We start from the raw sequence: 21,262 nt of genomic DNA, 5'->3' as shown, positions 1-21,262 counted from the left end.
CTGCTCCAACAACTTTAACCTGGGACGCAAACAGTATCATATACCCCTAGCTTTACTGATGCGAGTTAAAAAAAAATGAATCAACACTACCTACCAGTAAGATGCTTCTGAATTAATATGACAAAAAATAATGGCTTTAATGTTCTTAAGATGAAAATTTCTTAAGATATATTCTTAATATTCCTTTGTATAATTATGACCCCCTGTTATATCCCCTATCTACTCCTGGAAGTCATGATTTGAACAAACTCGATCCTACAGTATCTGAGGATATTTCCATATAAATATGACTAATGATGGCTTTGCTCTTAAGAACATTTTAGAGATTTTTCCAATAAATTACCATGCAAATCTTTGATCATCCACTGTAGCCAGAGCCAACCCTGTAGGACATGATTTAAACAATCTTGAATCTACCCTACCTGAGGAGGATTCTTTCATATTTTCCTGAGAAGAAGGTTTTCAAAAGATGCCATTAATTTTTCACGAATTTGTAATTACATGTATCAGAAAATGCATGGCCTTTCATTTGCACAAACTCGAATCCCCTTATCCCAAGGATACTTTGTGGCAAGTTTGATTGAAATTGGCTCAGTGGTTCTTATGACGAAGTCAAAAATGTAGGAAGTTTATAGTAAGCCATACTGTCAGAAGCTTGATAAAATGTGATCAGAAAAGCTCACTTGAGCCTTCATCTAAGGTGAGCTAAAAAAAAAAAGGACAGTAATACAAGGGTCATGTTTTCCCGCTGAAGGAATTTAGGCTGGACTGAGGGCATCGGCCTGGATTGGTTAGAGCACCTGACTAGTAATACAGGGCACTTGGGTTTGATTTCCGATCGAGCCACACGTTTTTCCTTATGTATTTATGAATTTTCAATGTATATTTACTCATTCCTTCTTTCTATACTACACTTCAATATCATAACCATTCTCAATTATTTGCACTGACAAACGAAGCGTTTTGTTGAAAGAAATGAAACATAAAATCAGACAGAGTTTTTATTGAAAAAGTGAGATATAGTTTGCGTCTGTCCTGCGTTATTTTTTAACTTTTTTGTTACTTTCTTTGGAGATTTACTACCACATCCTAGCGATCTTTTCCTCTGCCCACTACTTTGAACTGAAAGTCCACTGTTTGTATCCGAGGTCTGAGACAGTTCTTTCTGAAGTTCCTTGGCAAAGTGATAGTCCATGTGCTCTGGCAGCTCAGATGCCTCAATCTGTTTATTGCACTTCTCGCAAACGACCAGGTCCTTTCCTGTTTCTGGTGAATCCTCCATATTTGAAGGATCTTGTTTGTTTAGATATTTCTCCAGACTGGTACTGCCTCTCTGGGATTGCACTAGAGGTTCCTTATCTACAGGTGGAGCAGGACTCACTTGACTTAGAACTTCCTGTCTCAGATCAGGAGGAAGTGCTGCTAAAAAGTCAGGATCAACTGAATTCTGGGAAATTCTGTTCTCCATACTGGCATCTTCAATGCTGTTGTTCATTTCGCTTTTATCCTCAAAGTTTGTCTGCTTCCTTCCTTGTACTCCAACAGGAATTGAATCTTGTGACAAATTATAAACTAAACCATTTTTTGATTTTCTTTTCGCAAAAAATCCACATGGACTATGGTTTCTCTCATTGTCAATCAATTGATCGGAGGTAGAGTCTAAACTCTTCAGCGGTAAATCTTTCTCTCGTAAATATAAATCACTTTCATTTTCTTGAGATTGCTTATAAGTGTGAGAGGACCCTGAAGAGGAATCCCCTGGTTCATGTATTAGAGAATTCATCTGTTGGTCTCTGGTACTTTCCTTCTGATTAGACATTAGTGCTGAACTGTTGTTTCCTCTCCTAAAGAAGCTGGCTATGGATTTAGTCTCTGATTTAACAGGCAGGGTTTGTGTCTGACTTGCTGATATAGAGCTGGATGTCTTCTGTCCCACAAAGGATGACAATGTTAATTGGTTCGTACTCTCATCAACAAACTTTGTGGCGGACACTCCTAAACACAGAATAGGGGGAGACCTGGAAATCATACATCGTAAAAACTGATTACTGATGTGTATCAACATCAAGTTTATGTATTTTACTCTTTCAGAATTTTTTTTATCTTGTCTTTGTACCTGTGAATATACTTTCAATTTATCTCTTGATTTCAATCAGCATATATTATATGGAGATAAAAACAAATATAACGTATATTCTCGCCTATAAGTCGATTGTATTTTTAAGCTTATATTAGAATGATTAACCATCTAAAATACCAGTCTTTTTAAAAATTCGCCTATAAGTCAGACATAGAGTTTTGGAACAAATTTAACTCCCAAAAATCCAACTTATAGGCAAGTCTATACAGTAAAGCTTATTAAATGTTTCAAACGATTGAATAAAGATTTAATTAATCTTTGTCTTTCTGTGATATTATCATACATACCAAGCACTCTGATGAGCTGGAGCATGATTCAGTTTCATTATCAGGGCGTAGGCATCACTGGCAAACTTCTCGGCATCATATTTAGTGACAGCGCAGGCTCGACTGGCGACGACAGGGGAAGGGTTACTCATGTATCTCACACTGACCGTCATAGACTTAGCCACACGATTATTCTGAAAGGTCACACAAACTGACATTAGGAGTTAGAACATAAAGTACACAATATAGGGTCTTTACAGTAAAAATATTTTTCTTATTGGATACCGGTATCTAATCAATGGTATTGAAACATCATATGTTACAATGGTCAATTAGAATTCAAATCTAGCCTTATTCCACTACACTCAATCATTAATCTTTGGATAGAAGCAGTTAAATTGTCATATATTAAAATATCCTTATACTAAATAGAAAAAAAAGAGGTTTCCAGTAACTCGGATCTTCAAATATTTACAGGTAAGTGACAAAAAAATCTGCACAAAGACTTTTTGGATACAGCCCCCCCCCCCTTCCTCGTCATGATCAGTTATGAGCTGGACAATAAAAAATAACAGAAAAATGGATAGACAGACAGACATGAACACCAAATCATATCATATTCTAATCTTAGAAAGCAATCTATAGTTACCATTTCTTTGTCTTTAATCAGCCTTTCTTCTACTTCTTTAGAGAGTTCTGATAACCAGAACTTTACCTAAACAAAAATAAAATGGTCTGTGACTTACAATCAAAAACTTCTACTGGAAAATAATAATATCTTCTACAACCTATCAACATGATCAACTTCCTGTTGATGGTGATTTTGAAACAAGGCATTCTGATTCATTAAGAGAAAGTGTCTGAATAATAAATAATGTACAGTGGCGCCTATTAGTAGTCCATCATATTTTTCAATTGCAAATAATTGCTCAAACATACATTCTATTGATTTCTCTTCCAGATATACTGTATTTGTATTGTAACTCTTATATACAAAGAAAGGTATTAAAATGCTATCATTAAGAAATAATTAATTTTTTTTTAAACACTTAGCTTTAGTATATATCAGCACTACTTTTACACTTTTTTCAAATATAATAGGGTTTTTTACACATGGTGCACGAGCCGGAGGCGAGTGCACTATGTGTCAAACCCTGCCTGTAGCTAGGCATAGTACATGCATAATGCAACACTATTGTTATTATTATGCTGACTGTTGTTATTATTTATGCGGCAATCCATTTGATTTTTTCCTGAAAATAATGGTGGTAACACAGCGCACTTGCAAAAACTCATTCAAAATCTTCATGCTAAAATTAGTTGCATGCTTATTTATTTTGGTTACTAGTATTTTCTCTAAATAAGTCAGAATTTTCTGTCCCAAAGATACTCATCTTTATTTTGTGTTTTTTTAGTAAGACTGATTTGTTTACATTACGTGGATTCTCATTGATAATTTTCTTGTTACATTTCAATCAAGCGCTATATAAAAAAGCGTTTTAATGACCAGAATATCAATTCATCTAACGATCTGTATGTAATTAGTTTGAAACTTTGTTGTACACATTTATCGAAGCTTTCATAAATAAATGTAACTGTTTTCAAATAATATTTGTCTATTTTCACTCATTCAGGTGTCAATTGTATAAATTAAGTTTATATATTTAATAAAATTCTGCCAATCAGTGATCGTCTCTGTTGCGTAATCGAAAAGGCATCGGACTTTAAACCTCAATGGTCGTGAGTTCGATTCCCGGTGTGTGCATTGATGAATTTTATTCACAAGATAAAGCCGTGTGTGTTTCGTGCATAGTATGCTTACGCTATATAAATCCTTAGACCACTATGCGAGAATAGTAGGGTATGGGTTATATAGAGACAAACTGACAGGAAGCATAATAATCAATAATAGCAACTAGTGTATCAACTGTAACAAAAATAATATGATAAGAGGTTTGTCAATCACCATCTAGACTTCAAAATCACCTCAACAGCACATACATTGATAAAAACAGAGTACATTTTAAATCATCACAAATATATTAAGAAAGCCAGCTGATTACTTTATCTTTTGTGTCCAGACACGTTTTCCCTGGGAAGTTCTTGCTGCATCCGATGGACTTGGGCAGCTGTCTGGCAGACACTGGTTCATGTTCTACTCCCCGGCAAACCTCGTACAACCAGGCCCTGTAAAATTCAACATTATCACTACCTCACAATTTCAGGAACAGAATATCAAATCATTATATTAAATGCACTTTTACATGGATACAATATCTGGCTTTGCATCATCACAGAGATTTTTTCAAGCAGTAATATTCTTTCATAATTGTGGGGCCTTACAGGAACTTTGTAATGCCATATTTTGCTTGAAAATCTTTGAAAAATTCCTTATAATTTTTACTTGGTATAGCAAAGCCATTTAAGATTATTAGAGGGGCATGGACACAGATTGATAAATATTACATTTTAATGTATTACAATGTATTTGCATGACATATTGTTATATTTATGGAGAGGAACTAGTAAGTTGTAAGAACTTGTTTCTAATCTATTTGATTTGATCAATAAAATTTGTTCAAATCAAAACAGATTAAAAATTTATAAACCTCAAAATTTTTGGTAGAATTTTATGACTTGCATATTGCAAGAAAGCAATACCAACACACCAGTGCACGTCGTCAGTTTATGATCAGTGATGTGAACAATGTATGTCAGCAAATTCACCACAACGTAAACAATAACAGAGCTTGTACCAAAAATTAACATACAGAAGGGTTTGGTGTATAAGGTTTTAAATAGTGCTGTTGTTATTGACTCATTGAGTATAGAGAACTTTCTTATTAGAAAGAAACAAATTTCAATAAAAACTAGAACTGTCCAAACGGGACAAAATACCCCCCGCTGGGTTTTTCAGAAGTAAGTTTTTCCATAATAAAGATATGTATCAAACACGAATTATGAAATTTTTCTTCCAGTGACCTTGAACTTCCCCAAACGACCTTGGGTCAAGGTCATGACACACCCTTGGGTCATGGGCAATCTTTGAGTGAAATGAGAACCTACCAAGTTTATCCATAAGAAAGATATGGAGCGGACACGAATTATTAAATTTTTCTACCAGTGACCTTGAACTTCCCCAAATGACCTTGGGTCAAGGTCATGACACACCCTTCAGTCATGGACAATCTTTGTGTGAAATGAGAACCTACCAAGTTTATCCATAAGAAAGATATGGACCGGACATGAATTATGAAATTTTTCTTCCAGTGACCTTGAACTTCCCCAACTGACCTAGGGTCAAGGTCATGACACACCCTGTCATGGGCAATCTTTGTGTGAAATGAAAACCTACCAAGTTTATTCATAAGAAAGATATGGACTGGACATGAATTGTGAAATTTTTCTTCGTGACCTTGAACTTCCCCAAATGACCTTGGGTCAAGGTCATGACACACCCTTGGGTCATGGGCAATCTTTGTATGAAATGAGAACCTACCAAGTTTATCCATAAAAGATATGTATCAAACATGAATTTTGAAATTTTTCTTCCAGTGACCTTGAACTTCCCAAATGACCTTGGGTCAAGGTCATGACACACCCTTGGGTAATGGGCAATCTTTGTGTGAAATGACAACCTACCAAGTTTATCCATAAGAAAGATATGGACCGGACACGAATTATGAAATTTTTCTTCCAGTGACCTTGAACTTCCCCAAATGACCTTGGGTCAAGGTCATGACACACCATTAGGTCATGAGCAATCTTAGTGTGGAGTAGTAGATTCTAATGTCCCTCTGTAAGAAAGATATGGACCGGACACGATTGCACAGACAGACGGACAGACAGACAGACGGACAAGGTGATTCCTATATACCCCCCCAAACTTCGTTTGCGGGGGGGTATAATTAAAAAAATCAAAATTGTACACAAAACAATGACAGTGTGTTCATGTTTCCTTAATAATACAAAGAGAATTCAATTTAATGGCATTCAATCACATCGTACCCTGTTTTGTCGCCGAAGTTTTGTTGTAGAGTGGTGAGCTGGAATTGACACAGCTCCCCCATCCTCTCTATGTTCAGCTGTTCCATCACCGACTGCCCCAGTTTACCACCAAGATTTCGTCTGTGGGTAACAAACAAGGACATAAAAACATTAATAACATTTACCTGTATTTTATAAAATTATTTCAATATATATTGTAATAATTTAATTTCAGTTGTTACACGTCATTTGATTGGGTAAAAGATTTAATCCATTTCTTTCTATAACATAACTTGCCTACGTCACAATGAATTACGTCAAAAACGTATCACTCTGCTTGATGTTACTTTTATAATAATGCTAAATTTGAAGCCTTTTTCTGGAGGAAATATTGTCTCATTGTCTACATTGAAATTAAATAAATAAGAAATGAAGCTTAGGCCATAAAATCGAGGCGGGCGGGCGGCTTTTATTTTATATCTTTTATTTTTCAATTTTGCAGATATTTTATTGACTTGGTCAATCAGAGTAATTTTATCTACAATACCCTAATAAAAGCCATAGTAAAGGTTCAATTATCTCTTACTTCACATCATCACCAATCTTCTTCAACCAATGACCCTTGTTTAAAATATATACGCATGTATTGCAGCAATAACCATCTTTTCAGCTGTCAAAATCATGTCGACTTTTCTGGCCCAGGGATTTAAAACGAAAGTAGAATGGTAGATGAATACCGATTTTTCCTATATAATTAAGACGAAGAAAAACAGAAATAAAAAAAATCGAGGCGGGGGTATAAAATTGGGGCGGGCGGGGATGAGAATCAAAGAATATTTTAATTATGGCCTTATTTCAACTTATGTTATCCGATATAACAAAACTTTGGGCAGTTAACGTTTATTTATAAGTAAACTGCCCCAAGTTATGTTATATTGTATAACATAAGTTGAAATAAGCTTCATTCCTTAAATACTGTCAAGAGTCCCTGTGTTATCCAAAAGGTTCAATAAAAGATCTCCCTCTGGTTCTCAGACATTTCAATCTCATTGGAATTTAAAAAGGAAATACTGTCAGCTCAATTGTAAAAACTGTTTTGTTGTTGAAATTTTAATACATTGTTTTGTACCGTAGATAATGTGTCAAACCTCTGACTTACATTTTATTGATGGGCAATGTGTCAAACAGCTGCTGGACTGAACTGTGGGGTAGAACTGTCTGTTTGTTGGGTTTATGAAGTCCACACACCAGCTTGGCCAACATCTAGTATATAATATAATCTAATATAATACAAAATGTCTAAAAACCAACTTATCTACTTGAAGTACTGTCACTGACATTTAAAATTAATCCATTAAAAATCTCCAGCCTGTTTTAGAATGGTAAGTTATTCCCCTTCAAAAACAATAATTGATTTATGTACCTTGTAATGTGCTATTCCTGTGCTCTTAGTTGCTTAATCTATATACCTTGTTATGTGCTATTCCTGTGTTCTAAGTTGCTTAACTTATGTACCTTGTTTTGTGCTATTCCTGTGCTCTAGGCCACTTAATTTATGTACCTTGTTATGTGCTATTCCTGCTGAACATCTGAAGCCAGTTTCTTTGTATACTGCAACCCGCATTTCCTCTGCTATGAGTGCCCCAATCAGTAGCTTCTGATCAGAGCTGTCTTCACCGCTGTCACATGGTAACAACTTCATCCAGTCATCCACCCCTTGCTGTCTTTTGGCTAAAATTTTATATAACAAATAAATATCTACAATCGTTTCACGTCAAACTACACATGTCCTATTAATATAAATTTATGACTAATAAACTAGTGTACAGATTACATTATTTTAGAAATTGATTTTTAACTCAGTGACAACTTTTAAAAAAGCAAGCAAATGAATTCCACAAAACCAGATTGCTGTTACTATCTACAATAGTGAGTACACTAACTTCCATCCTTGTCATCTCCCCAGCCTACAATAAATGTGTTGGGCAGCTGGTCCGTGGAGACCTCCCGAGTTTTAGATGACGCCATTCTCTTCCTCACTTCCTCCGTCAGATCAATGTATGCCTCATCTATACTGGCCCGCTCCACACAGTCACTGAACTTACTGAGTACAGCGATCACCTCCGCGCCCGCCTCACGAAATCTACAGACGTAAACAGTCCCATGGTAAGATACAAAAAAAAAAAATCAGAAAGCCATCTTAAGTGCAAGATAACGGCTTACTTGGTAAGATCAGCCTTGCCCCTGACTTCTGGGACCCGGAAAAAGTGAATGTTTGGACACTTTGCTTTGGCATCATCCCCCCACATATTCCTTGTCACTCCCTTTGCTCTGGCCTCATATCCAACAGCAATAATACTGGAAAAGAGAGAAGGTCCAGTTAAAACTCAAGGTTTAGAATATTAGAATAGCAATAAGAGAAACAACCAAAACTAGAACTGTCCAATAGGGACAAATACCCCCCGCTGGGTTTTTCAGAGAAGGTGCCAATTCAAAAATACTTTATGGATCTAGTGGTGTTCACAATTTACTTACAAAAATTTGCAGTGAAATATAATTGCTCATCATGTTTCTTAATGAATGAAACAAAGGTGCAACCAAATGAAACATCAATACTAATACATTGTAATTCCATTTTAACATTTTTTTTTTTTTATTTCTGCATTAAAAAAAATATATTGCAGTTATGTGTTATGTCACTCTGCAAACTGATTGTTGAAAAAAAACCATTAAACAAAATCAAATTAATCTTGATATATCAATTTGAAATGCATTTTAAAAATAAAGAGCTGGTCATCCAGTAATGAAGTGCTTTGACAGACAATAAATTACAATTAAGAGAATAAGAGAAGAGAGATCTTTAATTCTTGTGCCTTATTCCCTGGAGATTAGAAAACACACATGCTTGATAAGAGATATGCCTTAACAACTTCCAACACCAAACTCATTAATTTATCTTTAATTGGATGCATGTCCAGTCATTATTCCCAAGAGACAAATGAAATAACATTATCTTCTGTGCAATGTAAAAACTGTTTTTAACACTTGATGCTGTTTCTTTTTTTTAAATTTTTTATGAGCAGTTTTAAGCTGTAGTATTTTTGTACAGATATTCTAGATTCTATGTCTCAAACCTTATACGAGCCCAAAATGAACAAGTCAATTAAAATAAAAAATAAAACCTGTAAAATGCAAAAAAAATAACAAAAAGAGTTGAAAATTCCAGGTGCACACCTTCATATGGTGAATAATAAGTGTACAAATTTTCAGATTAATCCTTGCAATAGTTTCTGATATATGGTCTGGACAAAACCACAAAATAAAAATGAAAAAAAAACACCTGTTAAATTCAAAATAATAATCGAATCAAGATGAAAATATCAGGTGCACAACTTCATATGGTGAATAATAAGTGTACAAATTTTCAAACAAATCCTTCCAATAGTTTCTGAGTAATGGTCCAGACAAAATCTTGTCTACAGACAGACAGACAGACAGACGGACAGACGGACATGGTGATTCCAATATACCCCCCCTAAACTTCGTTTGTGGGGGGTATAACTAAACAACATCAATGCATGTCAGCCCATAACACAGGTAATGAAGTTTGTCAGGGGTTCCACGTCTACCAGTGAGCTCAGGACCCCCGATGTTTTGAGGATGAATGACACAATATCAGCTGTTAGATGTGTACCCTCCTCCTTTCCATTTCTTGTACTGCACAACTGCACAGGGCAGACCCTTTGTCTCTGGGTGTAGTCGCTGCTCCACTTGGACGTAAAAACAATCCATGTCAACCAAAGCAATGACCCGCTCCATACTTCCTCTCTAAGTGGAGTCTACTTCAGCTGAAATAAAACAAAGGGAGTTAACATACATTGATTACAGTTTAACAGCAGAGTCTGTGTTTCTAGTTTGATAATTTAAATTTGTCTTAAACAATCTGCAAACAATATGATGGTAAATGTGATAGTGTTGAATTATATATGACTTAATTTCTAAAAGCTTGATTGATAAATTATATATTGTTTAATGTCCCTCTCAAGAATTTTTCATTCATATGGAGACACCACCACTTGTTGGTAGAGAGCTGCAAATTTTGTCCAGTACTCAGCACTCAGGGCCATGAAGCAAGGAGGAATCTTTTTTGTGCCAGAATCTACTGCAATACAGGACCTTGGTCTAAACGGTTTCATCCAAAGGACTGGTCTCCATGTCCCACAGTGGGATTTGAATCCGCGACTTAAGGATCAACTCCTTACTTTGCGACTCTAAAGCAGACTTTGTAACTACTGCGCCACGTGGGTGATAGGGCTGCCACGAATCAGAAAATTTTCGAATTGATTCGGTTCAAACAAAAACCTCGATTTTCGAATAATTTCGGTTCGATTATAAGAAATAGATCTTTGTTTTTAATTTTTGTATAAAATCTGTAATCTTTGATCATCATAATCATAAGACATTCTTTAATAAATAATGATTCATACTTTATAAGGTTTATTAAGATAAAATAGAATGTAAAGCCAAGAAAACAACGAAAATACCTGATGTTCTAATTAAAAAGATTAAGTATGACCTAAGAATCATAGTTGCCAACTCACCCGATTTCGTCAGGTCACACCCGATTTTTCAACCCGTAACCCGATTATTTTTTATGACCCGGCGGGTCATGCTTATCACCCGATTTTTGCCGAACAACCCGAAAATCTCCCGATTTTCCGGATTTGGTTCGTACACAGGTTGCACTTTTAACTTCCAGTTACAACCCAAGCTTAGATCTACGTAAACAATGCCGATGAATTAATTATCAGTGCAGGTGTAAACAATTAATTGGGTGTTGTTTTGACAAATCAATGTTTGAAGTCAATTAAAATGGCTTCCAATAGAAATAGATCGTTATCAGGGCCAACAGGAACAAATTGAATCAAACACATGTTTCTGATTGAACCAAGAAAAAGAGAAACGATATTTATGTACATATCAAGGAATCTTGGAAAGAAAAAACTTTCATTCTAGATTAAATAAAGTGATCGAATACAGTGTAGGTCTAACTTTACATTTAAAACATATTGCAGTAGTTAATTAATTAAGAGAGAGGAAAAATAACTTCAAAACTGAAATTGGTATACTTTCAAATTTAGCAGAAACTGAAAAGGCTTTAAAAAATGCACACTTATTTCAGGTCAATACTGAAATGTGAACCCTTCAATTTTCATTTTTAACATGTAAATTTAAATCAAATTATGTATGAATTTTTTGTCATAGTAAATCAAACCTTTTTTCAATAAAAGAATTCTCAACACACAAATACTTTGTATATATATGTATAAAATTTAATTATGGTAAATATGTCGTGAATGTCGTTACGCGTTATGACCAGATTTTTTACTTTCCAAATCTGGTCATGACCAGATTTTTACATGTTGGAGGTTGGCAAGTATGCTAAGAATAAAATGTCGGAAATCCAAATTAATAAAAATACTGGTCATCGGTTTTAAAAGATGAAACATGCGAACAAATCTTTGAAACAAAACCAATGATTTCATATTAATTATTATGCTAAACATATAAGTATTGGTGATTTGCTCTCAAAGGCTGTTTGGCCACAATAGAAATGGTAAGATTCCTGCTGTGATTTAAATTTTTGATTCACCAATACGATATAAATCTATGTGACTGTCATAATAAGAATGTCAATAATTACTTCACATTCAAAACGATCTCAATATTGAAAAGAAATAAGGAAATTCGCAGCACTGTGTCGGTTCCTCTAAATTCAGAATTATGAGGCTGATGGGTGTTGCCTTTTAGTAAATCTATTTGTCCTCTGTGCCATCTTTCTGTTGAAAATGGAAGTTGGAAGTAGTCCCCCGTAGCCTAGGTCACGCAAGTCGCCACTCATGGTGTGAGACCATGCATCGATGCAACAAACGTGTAGGTGACCTAGACTAGTCCCCCGTCGACTTCTTCGCGGCCATTTTCATGTTTTTGTTTACTTTAACATGATTTGCCATCATTTCTTCCGATTAACCAATCGGAATGTGCGTAACAACAGCAAATGTTAGTATGAAAAAATCAAACCTGAATCGAATCGAAATCCCGGAAAAACGTACCGAATCGAACCGAAAGATTGTGAATCGCGATTAACCGATATTTCGGTTAATCGTGGCAGCCCTAGTGGGTGACTCTACTTGCTTGAGGTTAGTTGTAGAGCGCACTTAATTGACAATTAAGCCAGAGGTCCCTAGATAGAAAGTTCTATCATCAATGCGGTATGTTCTGGCCGAATGAGCCTAATCTTCTTCACCTGACAATTCTATTTAGTACCAACATTTATTTTCAGTGTAAAAAAATCTCTAACTTTCTAAAAAAAATCAGATTCCAGTTAACATGACACCCATATACTAGTAAGCCTACCTGATACAGAGTAAAAGAAATCGGAAGGTTAAACTGCTGATATGGAAAGACACGCACCTACCTAATGTCATGTCTTTTTACCACAAGGATACCACAAAGAACCCTGTGTGTCTGAGATCCTACACCACTTAACTGTCCACTTTTAACTTTTTACCTCTTTTAATACGAATGTATATGGGTTTTCAAATGTTATTTGAGTACACTCCATACAGTGAAGAAGAAAAATCCCATTATTAAAATTAAGCAGTTATCCAAGTTTTGTTTAAAGAACGTACCTGGACAGCTTTGGGATCGAGTGAGCGAAAGTCAAACAATCATCGTGTATTCGATAAAACATAGTTGCCTCATGATAATCTCTAAATCTGTAATATGTCTGTGAAGTGATTTTTTTGTTTACGTAATTTCCCGCGGTAATAGAATACAATTCCAAAAGAGTTAAAAAGTTAAATGCAGATAAAACGGATTTCAGGGAAAATGAAGAATTTGGCAATGACGATAAAATTGCGACAGATTAAAACTACACGGGTATTTTAAATAAAGTGTTTACTTAACAGAAAATTATTTAATTTTTTACTTGTCACAGTAATTACAATGGTTACATTATTTAAAGCTTTACAAAGTAATAGCATATATAGGCGCTCTTGTGTGAATATATATAGTATAAACCTAGCATACTTTATGAAACAAGCGCCTGTGAATAATAGCCTATAATTTGTAACCAGTATTGAAGTAATACAGGTTACTTGAACTATGGTTACATATACATTGCAATACACATGGGTAACAATATCACCCGCGAGTTTTAATGATCGGTTACCTCTGTATCTGATTATTAGCATTGAAAAGAACAAATATAACTATAAAAATCATAGGTTTATATTGATTTGCATCGTTCGCTGAGAAAGTTACCTTTGATGAGATTGTTATACCTTTGATGAGATAGTAAATTACCTTTGATGAGATAGTCACCTTTGATGAGATCGTCACCTTTGATGAGACAGTAGCCTTTGATGAGATAGTTACCTTTGATGAGATAGTTACCTTTGATGAGATAGTTACCTTTGATGAGATAGCTATCTTTGATGAAATAGTTACCTTTGATGAGATAGTTACCTTTGATGAGATAGTTACCTTTGATGAGATAGTTACCTTTGATGAGATAGTTACCTTTGATGAGATAGTTACCTTTGATGAGATAGTTACCTTTGATGAAATAATCACCTTTGATGAGACAGTAGCCTTTGATGAGATAGTTACCTTTGATGAGATAGTTACCTTTGATGAGACAGTAGCCTTTGATGAGATAGTTACCTTTGATGAGATAGTTACCTTTGATGAAATAGTTACCTTTGATGAGATAGTTACCTTTGATGAGATAGTTACCTTTGATGAAATAATCACCTTTGATGAGACAGTAGCCTTTGATGAGATAGTTACCTTTGATGAAATAATCACCTTTGATGAGACAGTAGCCTTTGATGAGATAGTTACCTTTGATGAGATAGTTACCTTTGATGAGATAGTTACCTTTGATGAGATATTTAGCTTTGATGAGATAGTTACCTTTGATGAAATAATCACCTTTGATGAGACAGTAACCTTTGATGAGATAGTTACCTTTGATGAGATAGTTACCTTTGATGAGATATTTAGCTTTGATGAGATAGTCACCTTTGAAGAGATAGTCACATTTGACGAGATAGCTATCTTTGATGAGATAGTTACCTTTAACGAGATAGTTACCTTTGATGGTTTCTCGTCAAATATGACTTTCTCATTCAAGGTAACTATCTAATTAAAGGTTACAATTGAAGAGATAGTCACGTGATGAGATAGCCACCTTGATGAGATAGTTACATTTGATTAGATTGTCACTTTTGCTGAGATAAAAACCTTTGATAAGATAGTTAACTTCGATGAAATAATCAATTTAATGAGATATAGTAACCTTTCACGAGTTTACGTTTGAAGAGAAAGTTACCATTACCGAGACAGACACAACTGATGAGATATTAACTTTTGATGAGATAGTTACCTTTAATGAGATAGTCACCTTCTTGTATTAATAGCCTCGCAATAGGTTTGCAACTAAACATTCATTTGGTAAAATGTATTTCTTCTGCACTTTTCCAAAGCCCCAGTCTGTGTTTGGCTATGCAGGCCAGTTAGGGACATGCACTTTATAATGTATATGTCCCTGTTTGCCTGAATTACCTCACAAATATGAAAATTGCCAAACCCATAAATTACTCAAAATAATTGAAACTCTTATGTTTAAATCATTGTATACACACAGTGTTCAAAATAATTATTCGAAATGTTATTACCTGGTAATGCTTCTACATAAAATAAATGTTGAAACCAAATTATAGTTTCTGTAATAAATCTAAAAGCAGACACAAAATAGGAATTGTGTTTGCACTAAATGCCTCTGGGAATTTCAGATCATCGACCTTCGGTGAAGAAAATCAGTTTTACTTTAAAATTAATTAATTACTGTCAAAAAGATGCAAACGGGACTCATTTTATTGAAACATTTCCAACGTATTCCCAAGGTTAACGAGGGAAATCTCATCAAATGACACTCAAATAAGTCAAATGGCTAAATGATGCAATTCACGACCATCTGAAAACCATTAAACGTCGAGCGCACGACAAGAAAATTTGAAAGAGAAAGGAAAATTCTCTGATAAACTTGCCGGCATGGTCTCCTCGTTCAATCAGCAGCTATATTCCAGAGCAAGCGATTTGAGTAAATAGACGAACTTGATCGATTTTTCCTCAATAGTTTGGAGCCGCGTAAAGCATCGATCTGCATCATACCTGTTATTAGGGGAGATACATAACACGCCATTCTGGTATAAAACAAACGGACAGTGAAGTTGTGACCGTCCAAGAACAGGTCGCAAAAGTTAAAAAAAAATGTATGGACATACATACAATGCGCAGAATAGGAAATATATAGATCCTTTACTGGAGGAATAAAAGTTCCTTTGATCTTAAAGTCTTGTTCACACATTATAAAGGGTTAATAAACATTTAAGGATGTTTAAAATAAACCCAGGGCTCTTGATCCGTTCGAATTGAAGTGTTACAACAATTAAAAAAAATATCGACCTTTCCGGGAAAGCTCTAACTAGAGATCATCATATAAAAATACTGAAGTCACGAGTGTAATAGAATGAGTGTTTAAAGCTTTCAAATGGCAGAAAAACTGGCGGAGTTGGATTTAAGCCCAAGAGTGGAAAGAATATCACTACTCAATAAAACCTCCAAAACTGATTCAAGACTACTTTGTAAAAATCCGGGAAAACTTTTAGAACGACGCGCTCAGAAACAGCAGGAGGAGGGGGAGGAATTACGTCAGCTGCTGTGTTCCCCCGCCCCGATGAAGTACGCTGTAGAAGCTGAGCCTTCCGAGGACGTGTCTTCTCAATCAGTGACGGGGAAAACTAAGCCCATGTTTCCTCACATAACTGTACAAAAATGTGAAGAGAAAGCCCCACCTTGGACAAAACGCCAACAATCCCCGCCGCCATATCTGGAGAGTAATTCCCGGTCCGGAAGTTCTAACAGCTTAGAGATTCCATCTCCGGTTCTCGATCGTCGGTCTATAGGCGGTAAGGATATTATTGTTCTGACACCCGGAAACTTATTAAACACGTACAGTAAATCTGAAGGGTGTCTACACAGCAAAAGTATAGACCGTAACAAGAAGTGTAATCTTTTGGAGGCGTCTCTGCTACAACAGACGAAATCTCAAACGTTTACCCCCTCCACCACTCCCCTCATCGTCACGGGCAAGAGTTCCAGTCGACCGTCATCGCGAGTCGCATCGCCATCACCACGTGACGTGTCCAAACAGCTGTATAAATACTAGCTCTGTAAAACGCTTGATTCTGTATTAAAGTTCTTTGATATTGTGTTATGTATATATTCAAAAAATGTAAATTCTTGATATGGCTGTTATTTAACTAAACTGTATTTATGTATTTTAATTCATACTTGATTATCCTTTCTGTGAGCGTCATTTCAAAGATGGTTATTCAGTTTCCTGGTATCAACCAGTGTGGAAAATGCAAGACAGACAGAAGTTGTGATTGGTCCCTGATAAATTTTGAGGAAAAGTGTGTTGATGGAAGTATATCTATATGTGCATCTTTTTGAGTGTAGTTTAAAAGGTCAATGATGAATTTATACCAATGAACAAAGAAAGAAACTCCATTAAAATGTGTTGCTTGTATTGTAATTTGTAAATTATTCTATCGGAGATTGTTTCGTTTAAGTGACAGCTTTTTACTGTATTAATTTCCTCTGGTCAGAATATGAATCATACGTAAACACCAGGTGCCAGTCAGTTCTAACGTCCGTGTATTAAGTGCTCTCCCTTTATTGTCCGGCAAACTTCGGATGACTCTGTCGCCTACATCAAACGGTTAATAAGGTGCGAAATGGCCATGGTGTGCCGAATGCTGCCCCTCTCTCTTTCTTTCCTTTATTTGTGTACGCCTTTTTATTTTCAAATTTTTAAAAAAGAGAATAGTCAGTATCTTTTCCACACATTGCTATAAAATACCCCACCCCCTAAAAAACATTTCCGCTTGTAAATATCTTCGTATTTTAAGTTTTGGTGACATATGGACAGATTGACAAACGAATGAAATTTTATGTCCACTCCCTTAAAGCGGGGAACAAAGAAGAAACTTATAAGCGGCAATTTTCTATCCGCAAATCAAGCTTTGCGTCGAGCTACATTTCAAGAATTCAACAGAAGTATTTGAACCCTCCCTTTGTCTTTTCATAGACAAAATCAAATCATTAAGAAAAAACACGCGAAGTAATATTTTTTTCTAATATATCTGAAGTTTGGTTGGATGTCCACTAGAATTTTTCTATCAGAAGTGCACAATCAACGGTAAAATAATGTTTGTCCTACTGCAATAAGTCTCACATTGAATTGGTTCCATTTACATCAGAGTGGACGGCGCTTTATCTGATTCAACTAACAATTTAACATGATTAATTATTCATCCGTAATCACGATGTAGAATGCAATCAATGGCATACCACCAATTTCTGCTAAAATGAACCTTTTATTCACATACACTACATCAATTAATCACGTTTTAAATATTTAAAGTTAATCAAACATTTCATATTTACATCACCCATAATGTTACATTTACAATGTGACAACATGAGGTTTGCATATTATCAATGAGCTTGCTGAAGGTACAAAAAAGGGGGCAAAGTAATTAATCTTTTTTCTTTTGCAAATTGAGCACTTGTTGATTTCAAAAAAAAAAATGAAGTGCATGATAAGGAGACTATCGATGTTCTTGATACATGTATTTCGTTAACATATCCACGTCGTGGATAAGGGTTAACTGTATTTAAAATTATGAATAAAAGTGATGAAATTCGAATAGCTATTATGACCTTGTCAGCAAATACAATTTATCATTGAGTCAAATACATGTATGCAGATTGACGTTTTTCATACTAATTATAACTAGGTCCATTAGTTATGCACTGATTTTCGTTATATCCGCATTCGTTATATCCCGATCATGACAAGGAGCACAAGGCGTGTGTGACCTGTCGGCAGGGGATGCTCACTCCTCCATGGCACCTGATCCCACCTCTGATGTTTTGGAGGTCCGTGTTTGCTCTTCTCCTATTTTGTATTGTTTTATGGAATGTTTATCTTGAATACGGTTCGTTCTCTCCATATCCCTCATACATGCAAATTGTTCACAACTATAGCGAAGGTTCGAAATAAATGAATTACATGTAATATGTTTCTATAATGAGAGAGAGGATATTTTTCCCCTCTTCAGTTCTCTTCTCTCTTGTTAGCTGCAGATATGTAGCTCGCTGGTCTGAAAAATTCGGATGGACTCCCTGGTCTGTCAATATATATTTTTTCGGAGAGCTACAGTTCTGCTGCTATACTCTCGTGTCAGAAATTGATGTTCTCTTTGATTGAGAGGTCTGCCTTTCTAACGTTGATTGGCCTTCATACACTCTGATTAAGATGTCCTCTGTCTTCTGGTCACGCTATCATTCCTGTTATAGGTCCGTAATGAAGCGCTTCGATCATGTGCTCACGGTATGTCGTGTACCCTGTGAGAAAATCTATCGGTCTGGTTTTACTTGCTGATAAGTCTACTTCAGGCTTCAGACATTCCATAAGCTTTTGTGGGCATGTAGTGGTGCAGAAAACGAGAATTTGTACCCCGACACGACACGAGGCGTATATCGACCAGAGTCTCAGACATCAGACACCATCTTTTAACAATTAATTTTTTATACATTTTGGAAATTCAGCAATGACACTGAATCTAGTTACTTATACTGATCCAATGATGATTTCTTATTACAATTCGGGAGAGGGCAAAGAATCATTACTAGTATTTTAGAATTATACAATATCCACATTTACATAGCATCTTTGTTGCAAATATATAAAAATTGTATTTTTTTTCAATGAACACATATATAATTAGTTTTAATCATTTCATCGAAGAATCTTGTATTAAAAAAACAGTTTAAACGCAATTGAAGCAGAGCTTGTGGATATAAACGATGTTTTAAAAAGAAATCATTGATTTTAAAATGGCAAATTCAGTTTCAATTATTGAGTCTAGAATGGACTGTCGATAAAATCAAGACAAGATGATAGGTCATTATAGGTCAATATATATATAGATTTGTACATTATATAACAAGCCCAAACGGCTAAATAGGTCTAATTCTAAATAAAACTTATTATTTTCGTTCCGTAGTTAACTTATATCCATCATTTTTTTTTTTTTTTAAAGTTATACCCATAATTTATTTTTAAAAATTTCCGACAGAAAATCCATACAAATTGCATTTGAGTTTAACTGCTATTATGATATACAATGGACGCTATTTGCTGAAAGATAAAGCAATTACTGCCAACCACCATGTAAGTGTTTCAAGAATTTTACATATACTAGTAGCCTAAGCAGTCCTAGGGATGAAATACCTAGATCCACCCTTGGTTGAATTCAATTCTTTTAAAAACAGAACGCATATGGCTGTGATAAATAGCGTAATAAATATTATTATTCATACTTAAGTATCTTTGATAGTTCAGTCATCAAACGATATTTATCATGACAACAGGACAAGAAACACGCCAGGGGATGCTCACTCCTCCATGGCACCTGACCCCACCTCTATATTTTAGAAGCCCGTGTTTGCTCTGCTCAAAATTTGTATGTTTCATGGAATTCTGAATGCGGTTCTTTATCTCGGTATATTTCGTGTTAATTTGTTTATTTTTTTTTTAAATATTTAGCAACAATTTAATTCAATAAATTTATTTATTGATTCACCAAACATGTTGGCATACAAACATGTTACATACATAAAGACAAATACTAAAGTACATGCATACATGCAAGTGTATAGATCAGTGAAAGCAAAGGGAATTCATTTTAAATATTATGCACACGAATTCAATAAATGCTTAAAACTGTCAATTAGGAAGAAGGAGGAAGTTGTTTCCTGCACAAGTTTACGTTTTCATCCGAATAATACTTTTCAAAATTTAGAGTTATCCCCCTTTCCCTCAGTAAGTTTGTTTACAAATGGCGACCGAGAATGATGGCTCGGAGGACATAGCGCATGTTCTTGCCACTACAGAGCCAGTTCACGAAGCTTCCTATTTATTTGTTAAAGTTTTAGGGAGAGGAGCGTTTGGAGAAGCTGTTCTTTATCGGAAAACAGAGGTAAATCATCTCAGGTCGCTGTAGCTGGTGTCGATAATGCAGTGTTCTGTATTTTCAGTTCTACTTAATTTAATATCGGCCGATGTTCTGCATGGCATGGTTTTAGGACGATGAAGATGTCATTCTTAATATTCAGACAAGCAGAACCTCAGTCGATTAGAGTATTGCATGGGTAATAGGCTGGCCATTGAGATATATTAGATATCTTTTTTTACTAATTCAGTGCTCAAATATTTCATGTAAGAATATATAGTAGAGCTACGGACTCTTGGTTTTGTTTTGAAAAAAGAAAGGTTGGATAGGCCCTGCACTTGATTCCTATTCTTCTTGTATATTTTAAGGACAACAGTTTAGTGGTATGGAAGGAGATAAATCTGTCGCGGCTGTCAGAGCGGGAGAAGAAGGATGCCCTGGGAGAAGTGGACATTCTCTCCATGTTAAACCATGCTAACATTATCACGTACTACAACCACTTCCTGGATGAAGGGACGCTTATGATAGAAGTTGAATATGCCAATGGTAGGACTCTGTTCTAAATCCTATTCCCACAAAACTAAGCTATATGACAGCAAAGAAATACGTTATTAAGCTTAGTAATTGTGCAGAATTTTGATGCAGAATTAAGTTTTTGTTCAAAGACTCTGTCAGTCAAACTATTACCAACAAGAGGCTGTTTTTACAAAGATGGT

The 21,262-nt window shown here is 35.3% G+C and overlaps 3 protein-coding genes across 3 annotated transcripts in view; 2 read left to right on the top strand and 1 right to left on the bottom strand.

The window, feature by feature from the left end:
* Positions 1 to 988: 988 nt before the first annotated feature.
* On the bottom strand, positions 989 to 13,169 carry LOC134248905 (DNA polymerase eta-like). The gene is made up of 11 exons (XM_062731299.1): positions 13,086 to 13,169; positions 10,088 to 10,241; positions 8,617 to 8,751; positions 8,337 to 8,536; positions 7,955 to 8,124; positions 7,553 to 7,656; positions 6,415 to 6,534; positions 4,470 to 4,593; positions 3,056 to 3,121; positions 2,428 to 2,600; positions 989 to 2,018 (listed from the first exon to the last, which is right to left on the bottom strand). Exons 2-11 carry the CDS (start codon positions 10,210 to 10,212, stop codon positions 989 to 991), a joined length of 2,247 nt encoding a protein of 748 aa, XP_062587283.1. The 5' UTR covers positions 10,213 to 10,241; positions 13,086 to 13,169.
* Positions 13,170 to 13,586: 417 nt separating this feature from the next.
* Positions 13,587 to 14,605, top strand: LOC134248903 (uncharacterized). The gene is made up of 2 exons (XM_062731298.1): positions 13,587 to 13,590; positions 13,776 to 14,605. The coding sequence occupies exons 1-2, from the start codon at positions 13,587 to 13,589 to the stop codon at positions 14,603 to 14,605; spliced, it is 834 nt and encodes a 277-aa protein (XP_062587282.1).
* A 5,821-nt stretch (positions 14,606 to 20,426) lies between these two features.
* The window catches only part of LOC134248871 (serine/threonine-protein kinase Nek9-like), an 18,475-nt gene continuing 17,639 nt past the window's right edge, over positions 20,427 to 21,262 (top strand). Inside the window, exons 1-2 of the mRNA XM_062731256.1 lie at positions 20,427 to 20,573; positions 20,915 to 21,092. Of these exons, the coding sequence (XP_062587240.1) occupies positions 20,433 to 20,573; positions 20,915 to 21,092 (319 nt within the window). The 5' untranslated portion in view covers positions 20,427 to 20,432. The remainder of the gene's footprint in view (positions 20,574 to 20,914; positions 21,093 to 21,262) is intronic.

The sequence above is a fragment of the Saccostrea cucullata genome, unplaced genomic scaffold (genome assembly GCF_032062105.1).
Source record: "Saccostrea cucullata isolate Sc308-1 unplaced genomic scaffold, CSIRO_AGI_Scuc_v1 ctg62, whole genome shotgun sequence".
NCBI classification, from domain to species: Eukaryota; Metazoa; Mollusca; class Bivalvia; order Ostreida; family Ostreidae; genus Saccostrea; species Saccostrea cuccullata.
Note: the sequence above shows the minus strand (reverse complement) of the source record. Positions and strands in the feature narration are given on the sequence as shown.

Coding starts and splice junctions, on each gene's coding strand:
- LOC134248905 (XM_062731299.1), bottom strand. CDS start 10,212: ATGGAGCGGGTCATTGCTTTGGTTGACATGGATTGTTTTTACGTCCAA. Junction 8,752..10,087: donor AAGAAATGGAAAGGAGGAGG/GTACACATCTAA, acceptor TCTCTTTTCCAG/TATTATTGCTGTTGGATATG. Junction 4,594..6,414: donor AACTTCGGCGACAAAACAGG/GTACGATGTGAT, acceptor TGAATTTTACAG/GGCCTGGTTGTACGAGGTTT.